This window comes from Odontesthes bonariensis, chromosome 23, assembly GCF_027942865.1.
Source record: "Odontesthes bonariensis isolate fOdoBon6 chromosome 23, fOdoBon6.hap1, whole genome shotgun sequence".
Taxonomy (NCBI): Eukaryota; Metazoa; Chordata; class Actinopteri; order Atheriniformes; family Atherinopsidae; genus Odontesthes; species Odontesthes bonariensis.
Window position 1 is genome coordinate 21,889,837 of NC_134528.1, and position 19,774 is coordinate 21,909,610.

General features: G+C 41.5%; 1 protein-coding gene across 2 annotated transcripts; it reads right to left on the bottom strand.

Moving 5' to 3' along the window:
• Nucleotides 1-1,118: 1,118 nt before the first annotated feature.
• Nucleotides 1,119-19,063, bottom strand: zc3h7bb (zinc finger CCCH-type containing 7Bb). Of its 2 annotated transcripts, none has more exons than XM_075456766.1 (21): nt 18,848-19,063; nt 18,024-18,085; nt 17,893-17,929; nt 17,427-17,624; nt 15,445-15,603; nt 15,146-15,286; nt 15,011-15,053; nt 14,692-14,924; nt 14,280-14,565; nt 12,731-12,789; nt 9,766-9,865; nt 9,395-9,556; nt 9,040-9,245; nt 8,846-8,946; nt 8,445-8,626; nt 7,343-7,422; nt 6,433-6,689; nt 6,189-6,294; nt 5,755-5,863; nt 4,652-4,785; nt 1,119-4,397 (listed from the first exon to the last, which is right to left on the bottom strand). In XM_075456766.1, exons 2-21 carry the CDS (start codon nt 18,080-18,082, stop codon nt 4,362-4,364), a joined length of 2,688 nt encoding a protein of 895 aa, XP_075312881.1. In that variant the 5' UTR covers nt 18,083-18,085; nt 18,848-19,063; the 3' UTR covers nt 1,119-4,361. The 2 variants fall into 2 exon arrangements, with proteins under 2 accessions (XP_075312881.1, XP_075312880.1); XM_075456765.1 differs by having other exon boundaries at nt 14,683-14,924.
• Nucleotides 19,064-19,774: the final 711 nt, after the last annotated feature.

Sequence of the window (19,774 nt, forward strand, 5' to 3'; positions counted from 1 at the left end):
AAGGGCTGCAAACTGGGGGAGGGGGGGGCGGGCAGGAATATGAGGCAAAAGCAATGGTATGTCACATGGGTATCTGTTAATGAAAAACTCTATCATGTGGTTTAATTTAACTGCAGTGGGATGAGAACTGACCCAGAACTTAATCACAAACTTGGGCGACGTCTACTACGGGACAAAAAAAAATTTAAAAATAAACCACAGTCCGTATTGTACATTTGAGAAAAAAAAAAGAAGGGAGAGACAAATAGCTGCTCGCATGTGCCGTTACGTTGATATCACAGACAACGAACAACCTCAAAGTTCAATGCTTCTCGTACTGTAAATAGATCTGCTGAGCTTGGACCCCTTTCAGGGCGTGCAGTATAGAATAATCACATTTCGAGGATGATAGTAATAAGGAAAAGGACATGAAAGACCCTTCTCCCCCTCTAAGACAGGCAGAAATAACTGATGCTTCTGAAACATATCTGCTTACAAACCATTAACAAATGGTCTGTAATAGCTAGCTTAAAATGGTGCTCGGCATCGATCGCAATGTGCGGCATTAAGGACAAACAGCTTCACAATGCCACCCCCCCCCCCCAAATCTTGTTTTTATCATCATAAGGGTCCTACAGTTATTTTTGTACTAGGTTGGTTTTTTTTGGCTAAGCAAACTTCGGGTTTCCTTAAAAGGTCGCCCCCACCTTCTCAGCAAGGCTTCAATCACACTTAATGAAGTGGGCTGACAAAGTATGCATGTTACTGCATCCAAAGTGAGTTTCGGTCGGTCTTCTGCAGGACGGCTTTGCAGCCGCATGCCTCCCCAATAAGTTTTGTCATGATTCAAAAGCCTTCAACAACACACCCAGAACAAGCAGCACAGGCATCCAGTTTTTTGCCTTTCCCCCCTCCTGTGTGCGTCCGTTACATAATTACTTCTGGCCATTCTTAAACACTGAAAGGAAAAGTCACCTCAAATGCCTTTTCGTTTCTTTAACAACTTGCCTCAACATGTACTTAGGAGCTTGGAAAGCAGCCATGCAATTTTTGTGCACTTGTTGCACTGGTAATGCATCCAAAACGTTCGCCATAATCTGCAATTTATCCGGACAAACTTAAAAAATTCTGGTTGCCGGTTCGAGCTTTTCCAGCCGCGGCCGTCTGGATCCATTTGTTCCCATATTCAAACTGAGACAAATGACAAAGAGCATTTGCATTTGAGTCACTCTCCAATTAGCTTGTTCTATTTGACCCCAAAACAAACCTTATCTGACCACAGCACACTTTCCCACAGCCACAGACAAGAAAAAAAACAAAAAAACAAAAACAGGCCACCATCTCTTATCTAATTAATCTTATAAGGATGTCTAAGTATTATAATAGGTATCAATATCATATACTGTATATAGTAAGCAGGATTATACAATGAGGGTATGTATCATCTTATAGGTGTAGTATAAGTATCGAATAAGGCGCTATACGGGAGTATATAGGCCTCTACGTATGCCCTCATTTCCAGATCTGTCCTTGCCTGGTGAATTAATTGAAAGACAGTGTACAGGTGGAGCTGCGCACTGCTGCATACATAGACGCATATTTACTGTCAATTATCATATTCGTACATGGATACATAAATAAAGAGAGTTATACATTGCAATTAACATACATATATCAATAGCATATAGAAGAGAAATAGGAATAGTCAATAGATAGCAATCATTATAGTCATCATATTCATCATAATACTAGGAGTAGTAGTAATACAATCCCTCAAAGAAGCTAATACCTGGGCTGTTCCAGACAAGGGGCGAAGTAGCCAATCAGTTGCACGTGACCAACAAAGCAAAGACTTGCCATCTGCATTTTAGGCTCATCTTAGCCAGGTAGTCCGTCTTAAAACAGCTTAGGGTGTTGGGTTAAAAACCATTTCTCCGTTTCCTCTCAGTCCAGAGAGGGAGGGAGCACAGATGACGGGAGTGTATCCTGCCGTCCGATGCTCTGTTCCTTCAACATAAATTGCAGCTTCTTTCCAGTTTGATTTCATTTAGCAGAGCAGGAAAATGTATTATATTCTGTACAGTCAGTTTAGCTGCTGCTGCTGTATATATATTCATATATAAAAACAAAAAAAAAAACCCAACAACAAAAAAACAAACAAACACCTCAGGCTCTGAGCTCTCGGTGTCAACCATTAACCCGGCCTGACACTCATTACATCATCTGCAGAAATCCTGGCAAACCAGCCCCGTCTGGAACAACCCACACAGAAGCAAGATTTCAAAAATAAAGAGAAATTTTTGAGAAGGAATAAAAAAAATAATAATAATAATTAAAAAAAAAGTCACTATAGTCATCTAGTTTAGCGATACATGTCATATAGCAATACCTCAATAACAAGAAGTTCTTCAATGTAATCAATACAGGTTTTCAGGTTATATATTTATTAAGCTTAACTGCTAAGTTATCATTTATCATTAGTTGTATTATATGCATGTACGTATGTATGAATAATATTTGTGTATCTGAACATAGACATACTTTTATCACATCAGTCCACATTGAAGGCTGGAATAAAATGGCCATAAATCCTGCCTATTTTTGCGTGTGTGCGCGTGCGTATTTTTTTTCATGGGCATTTACGTTTCTGTGGTTTTTATAGGCACAATATACGGTGCAAAATCCTTTCGGCGTTCTCGTGCTTGCAGGTTGCCCATCACGTAAAGGTTCGTCGTGTTGGGGCCGCCTTCTCCCGTCGGAAACAAAACATCTGGCCTCACGAGGAACATGACAGTGCTTCTGAAGGCTGCCAGAGATTGATTGGGTTTGTTTTTCCTTTTTTTTTTTTCCTCTCCTGAAATACTGACCTCCGTTTGACTGAAAAATTTCCACTTATTAAACTAGCAAAACAGATACTTAATCTTCTTTATCAATCTTTTAACGTTTCTATCACCAGCTTTTAAATTATGTTTCCGGTGGGCATCTTTTCTTTTTAAATTATCAGAAATAATCTCGCTTTTTGCAAAGTGTGAGCTTCGAGTCAAACAAGGTCAGAATTATTTATTTATTTAATTTCTTTTAAGGGGACCGGCAGTCTGAACCTATCGTATTGTCTGCATTGATTCCTGGAGCTCTCCCAAATCAAATTTTCTGTCGGCATCATACCAGTACGGTTTAAAGTCTTATATTGCAAATATCTCCTTGATTGCTTTAGCAACAACAGCTCTAAGCAAATAGCCTTGTGCAAGGTAGCCCCCGGTCTTTAATCATTTTAAGCCCCCTCTTTTTGTCAACCTGAGAGGAAGTGATGTTAAAGAAAGTGTCGATTTGTGACTGGCTGCAACTGTTAAATTAATTTTTGTGTGTGTGTGTGTGTGTGTGTGTGTGTGTGTGTGTGCGCAGGTACGGTCGCTATGATTTAATAACCAAAGAGGAGGAACAGAAGTGTCACGCAGTTTTTTTTGTTTTTTTTTTTGGGGGGGGGCATGTAAGTATACTTACATATATTCCACAACAGCAACATTTGAAATGACAAAATTCCTTGTTGTGAAGGCCCGTGCAGGCGTTACATTCATAAAGTTCTACCAATATGGCAGACAATATCACAAGGAAGCGCAACTCCCCTTGGAAAAAAATGAAAATATGCTCAAAATCAATCTCCATAAGTTATATCAACTCTCTTACTATACTCCTGCAAAGGAAAGAGAGTAGGATTTGGTTGTGAGCTCAGTGAGGTGTGTCCACCAAGAACCTCTTAGTTTCTTCAGTTCTGACGGCTGTAAAAAGCACTGAGAGCTTGGCATCCTTTGTTTTTTTGTCGTTCTGTGAGTTTAACTATCGCTAAGCAAATCTGTGGGCTGCGACCAGCGCGCCCTCCCAAGAATGGTTTACATGCGACATGGGAGTTTTTATTTCATTTTTGTTTTTTGTAGGAAGAGAAAAGAAAAACAAACAAAAAAAAAAGTTCCTGGTGGGCACACGTTCTCAAAATTAGGGAACACAAGTAGACCGTTTCAATTCAGAGATAGAACTTTTCTGGCAAAAAAATCTGCCGAAGGACAACCTAAAAAGGTGCCGCATGTAGCATGAGAAAAAAAAAAAAACAAAAAAAAAATACAAAATGCTAAAGCCAAAGTGTTTTGGATTTTGTCTTTGTGATAACTGGTGCCTGTGGTTTGTGTGTTGTGTGTACATGAATGTGTGCATACACGTGTGAGGGTGGGATCGAACATCTTTTGTGTCCATCTGCTCTCTCACTGGCTAGATGCTAGAGGTCGTCGGGACTTGAAGGACGACAGACTTCAGTTGTAGCTGGTTTTTCAGGCCCGTCCCCGTCTGCAGCTCGGCAGCCATCGGCTGCTTTTAAGTCAACGCGGCTACGCTCAGAGGTCGTCACCGTCCGACACATGCCGGCCTCCCTGTCATGAATGACATCAGCACATTTGAGAAGTCACAAGCCAACAACACGAGTAAACATGCAGTTGGATAAAACTATATCAGAAATAAAATTATTTTTCTGATCAGCCATCAGCCTTAGCTATTAGCTCATCTGTGATATTAATATATATAAAAAAAACAATTAGCAGGTTGTATCGGTGTAGAATATGTAATGGGAAATATTGACATTCCGGCCACTGTATGACCTCTAATATCACTGGCATTTCCCACTTACCAGGCCTTCTGTGTAATCTGCTGTTATGGTGACCTGCTTATCGTCTGGAGGTGGGGTTACAGCGGAGTTATCCGTCCGTCTGCTCTGATTGGTCAGCTGCAGCCAGAGTTCGTACATCTGTTGCATGTCTCTCACTAAGGAGAGAAGAAGAAAAAACATATTTACATAGAAAAGGGACACGACTTCAGTAACCCTGAAGAAGGCATGCAGAGCAGCAAATGGAGGAAGGGGAGGGGGGGGGAGGGTTGAACAGTGGTCCTTTATCGTGTCTGCAACAGACTTAAACAGAGCTTACAAACAGGAAACACAATTAAAGACAATAACGTTTCGTAATCAAATTCGGAATAAAAAAAAAAAAAAAAAATCAGAAAGTGACAGCTCAGAACTGATGTTTAAAGAAGCCTTTAAGGTGTTGGGTTATTCATACCCAGCGGTACTTTGTGCATTTAACGTTTTTGTGCACAAAAGATGCATAACAATAATGACTGCAATAATGGTCCCTCTTCTGTTCCACAGCCTTTACTCAGTAATGCCTGTAAAAGCGACAGAAAAAGCCACTGTGAAAATTGGCGTTCACATGCGTTAATATGACTAAATATTCATTTGAGCAGGCAAAGTCCACAGTGGGTGTGTGAAGCAGCTGAAAACACTGATTTATATAGTCAGAGAGCAGGAGCTTCAGCGACAGCAGAAACACCTCTGTGTCCTTTATTTGTCTAAGATGCCAATTTAAAAAAAATAAATAAAAAAAAGCCTGTGCTGCATGGAGTATTTCTAAATATTGCGACCTGTCGAATTCCTCTGAACAGCTAAACATATGTCGCCATTGTGTGTGTCTGGCCGTTATCGCGACTGCAACAGATCACCCTTCTGCTAAAGATAGTTTTCCAATAACCCACTGACATAGTTCTTCAGAAACTAGTTCAAATATCTATATATTTTTAAAAAGTCAACATTTCCGTTTTGCTTCTTTTTTTTCACATGGCTATTTTCAAAAAGGACCAACTAAAACCCGGTTCTTAAATTTGAGCAGCAATGTAATGATCCAATCAACTTCAACACTTGAGCACACCTCATGCTTTACATAAGAACTGGGAGCTTACGGTTATTGTTCTTCATGTACGTCCAGACGTCCCGCTCCTCAAGACTGTGGGCGAAGGAGCAGTTCCCAATATAGTGGCACTTCTTCTGCTTCATCACATGCACACACATCTGCTCGAGACACGTATAGTTTGACTTTAACAGGAATCACAAAGTGATGGGGATTTCTTTGCTAAATATCTCTGGTTGGATTTCTGATGAAATCGTAAAGCTTATTCCTTTGCATTACAAACATGTAACCTGTTAACTGTTGTTGTGTTTGTCATTTAAAGTTGCTCAAAAATATTTTAAATGAATGCACCTTTCACTAGAATATAAAAATCCAACAATTGTTCCAACATCACTCATTCCATTGGGAGAAAATGGACAAAAAAACCTAAACAAATTAGAATATATACGTCAAATAAAAAAAAAAAAAAAAAACAGAAGTACTCACATCATATTGCTGCGGATAGGAGCGGGAGAAGGGAAGAGGCCGGACAACAACCCACTTCTTCTTTTCAAATGATTTCACTAGCAGGACCCTGCGCTCCTTTGTCCAGCTGAGGAAACCAAAAATACAAACAAGCAAAAAGACGAATTCCAGTCAATGGCACAAAAATGGTGGACAACGCGCCAAAAAGATTACATTTGTTTAGCTGCGTCAGCTTAACAAAGAACTAAAATAAGTCGGGCCCTACCTATGCCGTGCCTTGGCGGTGCAGTATTTGAGGTTTTTATCAGGCTCGTTGACCTGACCTTCTCTCCAGCACTGACCGCAGACAAACTTCATTTTCAGGTTGAGGGGGCGCCCCCTTCCCGCCCCTGCTCCAAACCCTCCCACGGGACTCACACCACCTGCTCCTACGCCATCTCCGCCTGCTCCGCCAACCATACCCCCAATTCCCCCGAGCCCTACGGCAGGTATGCTGCTGCTCGGATGGGGTATGTGGATAGGCTGAAATAAGAAATCATCAATCGTGGATTAAAATACAACTGAGTAACAAATACATAACAAATTTTTTTTTTTTTCAACCAGAATGTCATCAATTACTATGACAGAGAAGATATTCAGTACTTCTATGGATACCTGCATTTTTACTACAATGGCAAAAGTCTCTCCACCAATAACGCAAAAAGATTCAATTCTCCTGAAGTTAAACGTTTAATTTGTCACTTCGTGCTCTAAAAATCTACAGTTCCTGCAAAAATGTATATTTAGTTAAACATCTACAGTGTGAAAGTAAAGCATCATCCCTACTTGTTTTGTTTCGGGCTGGAAACAAATACCAATTCTAAAAATTTGAATCCTAAAAACTCTGAGCCTTGTGATGCTCTAACAGAAGCTCACCGATGCCATTTAAAAGATCTCTTATTGTTTCACACCCATGTGCATCCACGTGGAACGAGTTCCATTCAGGTTTATGCACCTAATTTTTCGAAGCTTCCATAGCATTAAGGCACATTTGCTCTGAACTCAGGAGAAAAAGAAAGAGAGCAACCTCCTTTTGATGACCTTGATTTGCCATCGGCCGCATTCCAAACTGATGGAATCGCAGGTCTACTAGATACGAGCAGGCTCCAAGTACCAGACCTAATTTGCAGGCTCACCTTCTGCTGCTTCTGGGAATTCTGCTCCAGCCTTTGCCAGTGTCTCTTGGACTCCTGGACCATCTCTTCATGAGTGATGCCTGAAAGAAAAAAAGAGTCGCACTGCAATGTAAAACACTTCGGCTGTGTTCATAACCGCATACTACATACTTGCAAACTGCATACTTCCATTCCGCATATGGCATACTCATCGATCAGACAGTATGCAGAGCGTTTACCCACAATGCATTTCGCTCCTGCCCGAGCCGAAATCAGCCGGTCTGAAGCTGATTTCGCTTAAGCTCTAAACTCTGTAAACTTTGGCAACATTTGAAACATTTTCAGGCGAGAAAGTAGTCGTTTAGATCCCCAAGGTGTTGAAAATCTGACAAAATACCGGCTATTTACAATTTTGTTCCGACGAATTCGGCGCTATTAAAGCTAGCCGTAGTGAGCAACGCACTTCCGGTTATTTTCACAAAATAAAATACCTGTTGCCTTTTATCACAGGGAAAGTCATTACGATACAATTGGTCCTTTTGTTTTGAAAACAGGAAGTGAACCTATCCTCGTTTTAGCTAGCTTGAAACTGCCGTTTTACAGGAAATGACGATCTGCAACGTCACGTTACGTTGCATCTTGGGTAGTTTGAGTATGAGTAGTAACCTCATGATGCATGCTCAACATTTCGGCGAATCTAGTATGCATCCGGGAACTTCTCGCTTACTCAAACTCGCATACTGTGTGTGTGTGTGTGTGTGAGATCTGCCTTTTTGCCGAATGTATGGAAGAGCTATATGTGTGATATATGTGTAATGATGTGTGTATTGCCTTGTGTATTTTGGATTGATGTATGTTTGCTACTGGACACCTTAATTTCCCTCGGGATTAATAAACAATACTCTACTCTACTTTACTAACTCAAAAAGTTAGTATGAGTAGTGGGAGTAGTAGGAGAAGTATGCAGTTTCGAACACAGCCTTCTTTTTACTCTCCGTTTGAGATACTGAGTCAACAGTTGGCAGTTTAACACGTGTTTCACTATAACTGACACTGCTGACAGCTGTGATGCAATAATACACTGTACATTTCTATAAAGTAACGGTGTTCCTGCTCTACGCACCAGTGTCCTGCTGCAGAACCCAACATTTGAGCTCTATGACAGAGTGAGCGAAGGAGCAGCTGTCCTCCCGCTGGCAGCCATAGCGAACCTCATGGCGACAAACGTCGAACTGGCAGAGGGGGTGCAGGGGGCGTATCTTACTGTAACGCACATTGGCTGACCTCACCACATGAACCAGGCACCTGCAGGGGAGAGTTGGGGTTAAGGTGCACAATGACACACTTATCTAATCACCAAACTATCTAATCTGCACGGGGCAATAGGGCAGCATTTTATGGCCCAATGCTCAAAATGTAATTATATTTGACCGCCTCTTTCCACTCTGTTTCATGACAATATTTGTGAACCCCACATAAGACTTCAGAGGCATAACAAAGACACAGAAACCCTTCGACACTCACTTGTTATCATCAAATGGATGTCGTGCTGTGAGGTTTGAGCAGACTGCTAAATTTTCTTTGCTGCGTTTGCTGATGATGCGAGGTTTACTGTCAAAACATTCCTACGGAAAAAGGAAGGGTACGCAGATACAGGTTTGGGTCAAAGTGCAAGTAGGAGACACAAGGTGGACATGTCTGTCAGACTGTGGCCCCACCTCACAGAGGAACATGAACATGCCCATGTGGAGCTGCAGCAGCCTGGTGACGCTGAGCGCCCGTCTCTCCGTGCTGCCCAGTGGATCAAACAGCAGCTCTCGGCTCAGCGCGCCCTTTCTCTCCTGCGTCCACACATCAATCTCCTCCTGGCAGTACGCAAACGTACAGTTCTCCCCGTACTGGCACTCCTGACGCTCCTGTACCTCTGTGGGATACAGACGGAAAAAAAGGTTAGCATATAAACACAATAATGGACAATTTAGAAATCTGGCCGTTGCAATTTCCCCAACTTAATTTTTTTTTATTTTTACACCTAAAACAAACATTCAATTTCATTTAAAAAAGTCAACGCACCTTTACAGAGTACAAATGCCCCGAGGAAGTTATTCCGCGCAGGCCTGGGACGAATCCTCTTCCAGGTGGGGTCGTCTGTGTTTTTGAGACGACACAGCAGCACATCTCTCTTACAGCGGTGAGCTGCCTCTGGCTGATACTTGTAGTCCATCACTCGTGGACCTGAAAGCAAGAAGAGGCCAGGAAAACTGAGAATGACTCATTATTCTAAAAAAAAAAAAAAAAATTGACTTCCTCCTTTTTAACTTTTGCAAGATCACATCTGACAGCAATGCTCTAATAAACCCTTCATTGGTAAGCTGAGAGTTACAGCAACACTGCAACATTTCACTGGGAACTTAAAATAATAGCTCAATGTTACTTTGTCCAACCTATTCTGCTGTAACAGGCATGACAAGCCTGTCGAAACTCGTGTGTGACTGCCAGAGGATTTCTGGAGAGTAGAGAGAGGTTGGTTCCTGCTGGTCCATTCTGAAGAAGAGATGACAAAGAATAATGGCTGCTTAGATTTACCGACACAAATGTCTCAAAGCAGTTAACAACCAGAAAGAGCTGTTCCTGCGAAACAGCTGTGAGAATGCATATGAGCTGAATGAGGATAAATGAAGTTGAAAAAGAAATTAGAGAAAGGATTTGAAGCTGATTGAAAAAAGGCAGAACAGTTAAAATGGCTGCAGTGTAATCTGGAGTACACAGAGATGTCCTCACAGTGATAGGAATGTTTGTAAACAGCTGCGCTTAACGAGCTCACACCCAGCACAACCGCAGGAGAAGGAGCAGAAATGGGATACTATGACCTCCTGTGAGAAAAGTTGACGCCAAAAAAATTATTTGAAGACCGTCAGAAGCAGAAGGATTAGAGGAACGTGGCAATGTAGTTTTTATTTCAATTGAGTATATATGAATAATAGTAAATATTTTTAAATGGCAGCAGGTTGAACATAACCTGGTTCTCACGCAGATGGATGTTTCTCATCCATCTGGAATTTTGTCGGTTGCCTAGCTGTTCTCTGCTGTGAGTAGGCGGGGGTTGTATTCAAAAACCTCTCGAACCTGATTGGAGAATTCAATGTGTGTGTCACGTACTACTTCGACCAATCATATCGAAAGCGGACGAGACGCGTTGGAGCGCGACCGGTCTCTCGGTCTGTGGTGGAAAATAAACAAAACACAACAGCAGCGAGCAAAGCAGGAGCTAGCAGCAGCTAATCGTCCGGCAATGGCGGTAAATGCTCCTCTTTTAAAGAACTGATATGTGGTAGTTTAGATAACACCGTCGAAACCGCCGAATCGAAGCTGAGTCCATGCTCTTGCATCCGTGCCGCCATTGTTGTTGTCGTACTGTGTTTGACTGTGTTCGTTGTCGCGCCGGATGCTACGTCATACCTGTTAACACCCCGCCCTACGATTGTGATTGGATCTAGGCATAGAGGCGGGCCCGTTTATGGGGTAACCGAAGACTTCGGGCTCAACACGGCGCGCCCAGACCCTCGTGCGAGCTCACGAAGTGTAACGAAGATGCACGAAGCACGATGGGTCTGCGTGAGAGCCAGGCTAGGTTGAACACACTTGAAGCTGTGTTTTGAGCACTACCAAACTTAACATTGGAGTTAGTGTGAGAATTCGTCAGAATTTGAAAGATCGTACTCGCTTAAAGGCTCATAGCTGAAATTCTGTCAATGTGAGCTCTTTAGTAGTTACATTGGCTGAAAGAGGACAATTTTTACTACATTCCATTCATTTGTTTTTGTCAGTTAAACTGTAAGAAAGTTAAAGGAATTCGTTTGAATATCAGAAAAAGCTGAAAATGACCAGTGTAACATTCTGCTGGCTCTTCATTCATAAAAACCAAGAGGAGCAAAATGTTCATATGTTTTTAAACTGTCGTATTTCAAAATTAGCTAAATATTTTAAAAAGCTGAAACAATTGGTAATAGCCGAATGTCTTGTGAACATTTTAAAGTTTGAATGGTGTCTCTAGCTGAAAGTATGCTGAAGTAGTTAAGTTTGAAAGAGGAGGAAGCTTTTTTTTAATGATTTGAAAGGATTTACCATTACTTTTAAAGGGAGGAAAACTTGCACAAAAACCATAATATAATATATATTAGGGGTGCAACGGATCAAAAAACTCACGGATCGGATCATTTTTCAGATCAGCAAAAAAAAAAAAAAAAAGACAAATAAACATGTTTTGTCTTTTTGTTTATTAACACTTTTAAATTATTAAATTGAAATAAATAAAATCAACTTAAAGTGCACAATTAACATCTTCTTTTCAACATAATCAAAGAAAAACAACTTTTTTGATCGCTTTAGCCCGGTCGGTATGTGAAGGAAGGGGCTGCTTAAACACCACGGTGATGAGCGGTTGTTGAGCCGCTTTCGGTTTCACTCCTGTCAGTGAAACACCGGGGTGATGTCGCTGCAAATGCGTGGCCATGCTCGATGTGTTTCCACTGTTGTGTGGCTTTCTTGTGCCACAGTGCCTACACACCGTAACTGTTTTATCCACCAACCTCTTTCCTTCTTCATTAAATGTGACAGGGAAGCCAAAATGCTCCCAAACAGGATTTAAATGACGTAGGGCGTGAAACTCTTCTGTTCCTCCGCTCGCCATGACCACGCTGTGTTGTTAGGGGTTTTCTTAATGTTAGCTATCGCTATGTCAGCTACGTGTTATGTCTGTGTGGTAACCTAGGCGACAAGTTTGTGTGGCAGTGCGAGTATATGGAAACAAACAGAGGCAGCAGTTATCGTTACAGTAGTCACCGAAGTCTAGCCTACTTTTATTTTCCATGCCCACTGTTCTACATGTTGTATGCTGAGGACAATAAATCACAAACGAGCCATAGGACTGTTTGCTTATTGAAGAGGGAACTGTTGCAGACTTTTACATAGAGCGTGGAAAGAGAGCTCTGTCCCTGGAACTAGCAGGAATGGTAACGGCTGTTTGAGGACAAATTTATTTATTTTTTTTCAAAAATCAATCCGTGGATCATGTGTGTGCCGAACCGAAATAATTGATCTGAACGGATCAATGATGATCCGTTGCACCACTAATATATATAACCTTAATAAGTTAGAAACACCAAAAGTCATTGCACACATCTCCAGAAAGAGCTGAACAGTTTGATACCAAAATTGTGGAAATTGGTTAAAGTATGCAGAAGTAGTTAAACGGCAAAAAACGTATGGTAGAATTAAGAAAAAAAAAATAAAGAAAAACAATAGTGAGAATGCCTTAAAGCATTCTCACAATAAACAAGAAACTATTTCGCCAGCAACAGATTAGGTACAGAAAGTAAGGTAAAGTGCAGTCAAGGGTGTGCTACTCACTGCATGTGCATTACTGTGGTTGCGCATTCCAGGGATGAAGCTGTGACACACTCGTCCCCCTAAAAACAACAGACACAAGGACACTGATGTCAGACACCATGTTGTAACGGTGCTGAGTCACACAGTCTGCTGCTGATGCCCATCTAAGATTACATCCGACTCCCTAAGAGCTGTGCTCTGGTAGCTCAGCTTTCAAAGACATTGCAATAGGTCAGAATGACTTGGCATAAGAAACAGGATTACACTTTCTATACAGTAATATCAATTCAACAACATGAGTGTTTCAGATCAAGGGTGACGTGCGTGCCAAAAACATGAATGAAATACTTTCTGTTACAGTCTTCTGACTCGTGGCTCCAGCAAGCGTCCATATGTACTCAGTGTTGGTGCTTTACACAGCTCAACACACACACATCTATCTGTTCTAACATTTCTTGAAAATTTGTGAAACAGTCAAAAGTTCCTATAGACAGAACTCAGAGGGTATGGTCAAATAGTCCAAAGGAAACCCTTCTTATGTAGGTTCCTTAGGACTTTTCCTTGACCTAGTAAAAAAAAAAAGTCATGAGATGAAGAAAAAAACAGAGAAAAAAAAAAATGGGCTGCACTGAAACAACATTCTGACCACACCTACACTGCGGAGTGATGTGGAACTGCAGCAGTGAAGCTACAGCGGTTCGATAAAATGGGCATAATATTAGTATAATGACATAAGCTTGATCACTTTTTCATCAAGGTGGATAGTTAAACAAAGAAAAATGTCACAGGAAGGTCACAATGCATTAAAAAAAAAAAAAAAAAAAAAAAAAAAAAAAGAGCATTGCTTTGAATGTTGCAGCCAAAAAAAAAAAAGAGCATTGCTTTGAATGTTGCAGCCACAAGGAATTGAGAAAAGAAATGATCTCCTTGTGGAAAGGAATTATATACGTTCCTTTTACAAAGAAAAAAACTATCCAACTCTGCCCCTTTTTTTTGGGGGGGGGGGGGTTATTCAATTTGTGATGAAATCTGTTGGTCCCTCTCTTGGTTCAAGCCAATTTCAACCAACATTCAACTGTAACTGTCATCCCTGAGGGCTGCACGCCGTTAGCCCGTCTGCATTGACCGAATACCAAGAATTCCTAAATCTGCGTGGGGTGAAGTCGACACCAACATGGTACCGTGAATCTGCCCCTACATGTGTGAACAGTGTACTGCACATATTGTAAAACAGATACATATGGTGCACCGAGTAATTTGGGAAGACACCTAACTCAACAGCATTAAAAGAGGCTTGAACGGTAAAGTAAGTCCATCTTCTGCTGAAATGTTTCAAAGCTTTTATAGTTCGGGCTTCTGTATCTGACCATCGAACAGGTCAGATATGACAGGTTATGATGCCACTTACAGTTTACTCACATCGTTTTTCTAATATTTCTAAGTATGGAAGATTAAATTGTCCGACGTGGTCTCTCCTTGAACAAACTTTTCTCAAATCAGCTAACGTAATCTTTCAATTAGGTTAAGAAAAAACAAACAAAAAAACAAAAACATTTCAACCTGTGCTCACCAGGGAGAGTGTACTCAGATAATGAGTCTAGCCCACCACCAGCGACTCCTTTCCCCTCTCCATCGGCGTCCCCTGTAGAAAAACTTCCCAGTGCGTCCTGCGCCTGGGTGGAGCACTGGTCACGCAGTGATGAGTAAGACTCCAGAGGGGGCATCTCACTGATGGAGGAGCTGAAGAAGGCTGGGGGAAGCTGAGGTGATGGAGCTGGAAGGTTGGGCGAATAAGGAGGCCGGAGACCAACAGCTGTGTTGGGAAGGTTAGTTGGGATAGCACCCTGAACTGGACTCTGTGGGAGGAGACAGAATTTTAAATACGTAATCAACATCACCTTTACCGGTGAAAAGGGTCACTCAGTAAGGTGGGCTAAGCAGCTGATTTATTCATATACTTGTCCCTCTTTCACCTCACTGACTTTCTTTGGGATGCATTCCAAAATGCTGTCCAGCTCGTCCTTAATAACACTACTTTTGCATTCGTCCATGTGCTCCGACACAGGAACAGAGTACGGCATGGGAGGCAGGGCCTGGCTGCTGGGGCTCTCCGACAGGTCAGAGCATGAGGTTACCACAGTGGTTGCCGGGTCGTCGCTGACTGGGATGGGCGTGGCCAGAGGAGCAGGGATGCACTGTGCGTTGGACAGGTCAGCTGATGTGGGAGAACGAGATAATTAGGAGAAACGTGGGGATTGTGGGTGGAGGCAGACGACTTCAAGGTTTGCAAGTATGCGATACCTGGACCAATGTCACCCAGAGACTCCAGCCCGTTGGAAGACATCTAAAGGGGGAAAAAAAACAAAAAAACATTAGCTCTCGTTAGCACAGATGCCACAGTCCATTACATGTGTTTTCTGAGACTCTAGCACCTACTTCTCCGGTAGGTGGCGAAGTCTCGCCGTGACTCTCCCCTTCTGTGGACGTCGACTCAGTCTGTGGGCTGACGTAGGCCTTCCGCCCCTTCAGGCCCAGTTTGTTTGCGAGATCCTGGGCCAGGTCACTGACCTGCCTGTCCTGCAAGATCAACCACACACAACACACGATATCTCAGGCCAAGTCTCATTTCTTATGGGGTGACAACAACGCACTCAGCACAGCTCGTAAAGACACAAACTAAATCATATCTAACAAAAAAAACAAATCTAACAAATTCATAATTGGGGATGACATACGTGTGGTGCTGTGAGGAGACATTTGGTTCCACACTCGTACGCCTCTCGGAGTCGTCCCAACTCTCTGAGACAGAGAGCTTTGCGGTACAGAGCCCTGCGGCTGCCCTCTGACACACACAGCGCACTGTCACAGTCCTGAACACCACGCTCATACTCTCTCTGAAAAAAAAAGAAGGAAAACAAAGGTTTTCAGGTAACAGAAACACACTTTATTAAGTGTCATTTTTCACAAAACAGTTTAATATATATATTTAAAATAAACAAAAATAAAAAAAGGCTATTCTAACATTGTAATTGTCTACATATAATTTCCAAATATATGTATGCAAAGAAAAATCCAACTCCTTTAAGCTAGCTGGGCTCCATTTGTCTTTATACCGTGGGTAAACATAAATAGTATTGATCTAATTATCCATCTATAATAAATTATAAACGGGCACAAAAACATACTAAGCAGGACCAGCAACCAACTAAAATGTAATGACAGTCGGTGGTCGTGTACAGCAAGCTGTACGTGTCTCCATCTGCAACTGACAGGATCAGAAAGCTGTGACGATATTCTATATATACCTAAATGATTGTGGGTGAAGCCACTAAAATAAGGCAACTGACTCCATTAGCAGCATGGTTAGCCTCGGTAACCATCCATCCAATATTCGGATTATTCATCTCAAAACTGCAGTGTAAAAGAATGTGGAACATGTAAAATGACAATACTTTTGATCTGAACTAATCTAAACATTCCTAATTTTTTTATGTCGGTTGGGTCTCTGCTCACCTAATTTGACCATTCCCACAGCACGGTGGTAGAGTTGGTTTGACTGGGCTCGATAAGTGAAGATATTTAGGATTTTAGTTTACATCACAGCACATAAGAGGATAATCCAACAAATACTTTAGGGACTAAATGCTGTTTTTAGCCTTTTTAAGAAGACAAAAGACAGATGTTGGTATTTTCCAAATGTGGCTTATCGTTTTTAGAAAGAAAAAACTCACACTGGTTTTTAAATCCGAATTTATAACAGCAACAGTATCAGTGTACAACAACTGCTAGCATCAATATATTTCCAGTCACCAGGCCAAATATCTAATCTGTTTTCAACAATCTGGATGAGGAATTTTAAGTTGATGAGTCATCCCCACTTATTCCTGCCAGAGTTTACAGAAATATTGAATCGAGAAACTGAAGAAAACACGAGTGCACAATACGCTAAAGACGGAGAACCGTAGCTGATAATGTAACCATGAGGTGCCTCAGCTAGTGGAACAGCAATTTTGTTGGGCAAAAGGAGCTTTGGCCGCAGAATTCTTCCCCCATTCAACCAGCAATGGTCAACACGGGTAAAATGGTAACTGCAAACACAACTCTTCAAGGAGCAGTGTAAGGAGAGGAGTGCTTGGAGAGCAACTCATTGGCAACATAACTCACTAAATCTTCAGCGTGTCCCAGTCCCAGTGTCTCATAATCACAATTTAAAAAAAAAAAAAAGCACACAAGCCACCGTTTGTTTCTGGAAAAATTTGCCCGTCGCACTCTAAATGTGTGACGTTGCGCCTTTATTTCCAGGGCAGCTGCCCCTGCTATCATTCGTGTTTACACATGACCCTTCCTAAAACGCCTCAAGTCTTTTTCTTCAACACGACTTCAGCAGTGATCCGATGTTGTCAAGCATTTACCATCGTCTGAGCTTGTTGGTTGACCTTGCGAGCACGGTCTTTGCTTGGTTTAATTATCCCATTTTATTGCACTGCAGCAGGGAGCATAGGGCTATGATTAAAAATTCTTTATATTTTTATAAAGACATTTAATGTGTGCACAGGTATAGAAGGGAGTAACTCATCGGGGACCTCCCAACAACATCAGCAATCTAACATTGTTCTGACACCAGTTTGCCTCTATCTGAGCTTTAAAAGTCAGACACACTTTCTCTATAGTTTCATTTTTCCCCCCACATTATTTGTTGAATTTACTTCTCTCTCACCATCTGGTAGTAGGCAGCGGCCCTGTTAACGTAGAGGCTCTCCAGCAGCTCGTGGGGGATGATGAGGGCTTCGGCCTGCGCATAGCGGGCAACGCTGATCCCCTCTCCGTACTGGTGAGTCGCTTGACGCCAGTCTCCATCTCGAAAACAAGAATTCCCCTCGTCCAGCAGGTTACACACCAACTGAGTCAGAAATGCCTGAAAGGGATAGGAAGAAGATGACAGAACGAGAGAGGGTGGCAAAAACAAATAATGGGCGGGTTATATTAGACAGTGAGAAACAGAAAGAAATGTAAAGGAACAAAAAGTCTAGATGAATTTATGTCTAATAAAATGTGTTGCTTGGTAACAGTAGAAAAAAATGTGAGTGTGGTTTTGGGGAAATGTGGATATATATGACATGCAAGCATACTGTTAATAAGGGAAAAATACATATACCCAAAGGTGGTTTAGGATCAAGACAAACCTCGTAACTTTCTGGTTCCGGGAAAGGCAATGATGACCTAGCGAACAGGAAATTGGAACAATTTAGGGATTCTATTTATACAATCAGTATGAGCTTCAGGCGTGGTGTTCTGGATCAATTATTTCTCTTACTGAATAAAGCCCATTGCCTTCTGAATCTCCTCTCTTCGTTTCTGACGTTCAGGATCCATAGCCTGAAGATGGAGACAAACCCAACATGCAATAGCTGAAAACTCTGCCGAGTGCACAGTCATTATTGTCGGTTTTTACATGCTTACTATAAAACATTCTACTTGAAAAATAGCATGCTCTACAAATTGTTGTCCTGTGGGTAAAAACTAGTTGCACTAGTTCTAGACAAGCTATGACCTGCCACAAAAAAAAAAAAAAAAAAAAAAAAAAACCTTCGCAATCTTCCGACTTGTTTAAATCAACCCCGGGGGGTTGCTGACAATTTAAAAATTGTCAGCTACGTAACACTTTGGCAAAGCAGATAATGACACTGTATAGCGATAAATGAGGTTATGCCTTTATATTACCTAATGGTACCCAAACTACAACGTAAAAGTGTTGGCAACATTAGCTAATGTTAGCGTGTGCTATAGACAGGTAAATATTGTTAACCCATGCTAAAAACACTTACAGACTCGTATATAAAAGACTTCTTGCGCCGGGTAAGCTGCTAATCGCGTTAATATAAAGAACGCTACCTGAGTTCACCTGCAAGAGGTTAGCCAGCTACTAGCTAATTCGGGCTAAATGCTAAATGCTCCAACTCCGCTTTACTTTTTTTTAGTCACTCGCCCTTAATCTTCTCGATTAGCGAGATGAGATGAGATGTCGAGCTATTTGGCATGTGAAGCCAAATTACATTTGGTACTTGACAAGTTAGTTGACTCAATTTCCAAGTACAAGCCTAGCTAATTGCCAAACCCTCACTTAGCACGGCAACTCACCCAGACTTAAGTTACTGCGCGATTCAGATCAGGGACAGTTTCACAGCGCGTTGGTGATGAATAATAGAAAAAATAGCCAGCCAAATATCAGTGAATAACCAGGTGCATGTTTGTAGGTTAAGTGTCCGTGTCATTGGTGAGTGGACGGAGCACGAGATTCTCTGCTACAGATATACTACTGACTGGCTAAAGCTAACGTAGCTTTCTGCTAGCTATTTCAGCCAATACTGTACTGCAACAAGTTTCTAAGACAAGTGCGGCCACGAGATGGCAGCAAAACTCCGTCAATGTTTTCGAAGTAGTCCTCCACTAAATACCATCTTCATATTCGCCATATTTCTAATATTTTAATATCAGAATTTCATACAATTCAAAATGTTACACCTGTTCCCCACAGCATTGACCAAAATGATCAAGTATTACTGTTAATGGCAAAACAAACGTAAACCTCTAAGATTGGTGCTGTCTAATTGCCAAATTAGAGTCGGGCGTTTTCAATATGTGGGGTGAGACTCGGGTATAAGCATATTATATATATTCAGATTATGTTTAAAGAACATGGGTCGTCACAACACAAGTTTGTGAGAAGTGCTTACGCATGAGCAAAGGTGATTTGCAAAGCACAAATCGTTCGTCCAAAGAATGGTTAAAGAAGAATATAGTTAATTAATGTTTTGGGATCTTCTCACCTTAATCTAATAGACCTGTTATGAAAGGCTCTAATGTGATGAGCTCTCGAGTGGAAACCCACCAAAATCCCAGAGAATGAGCTGTTCTGTATGGATAAATGAGCAAAATTCCTTGTTCTGATTAATAGTTACTGGAAATGTTCATTCCAGGAGGTGTTACATCAGACACCAAAAGAAGAGATGAATATATGTGTATTGTAGTTTTTTCTTTTAATGATCACGTATTGTTGTCAAAGAG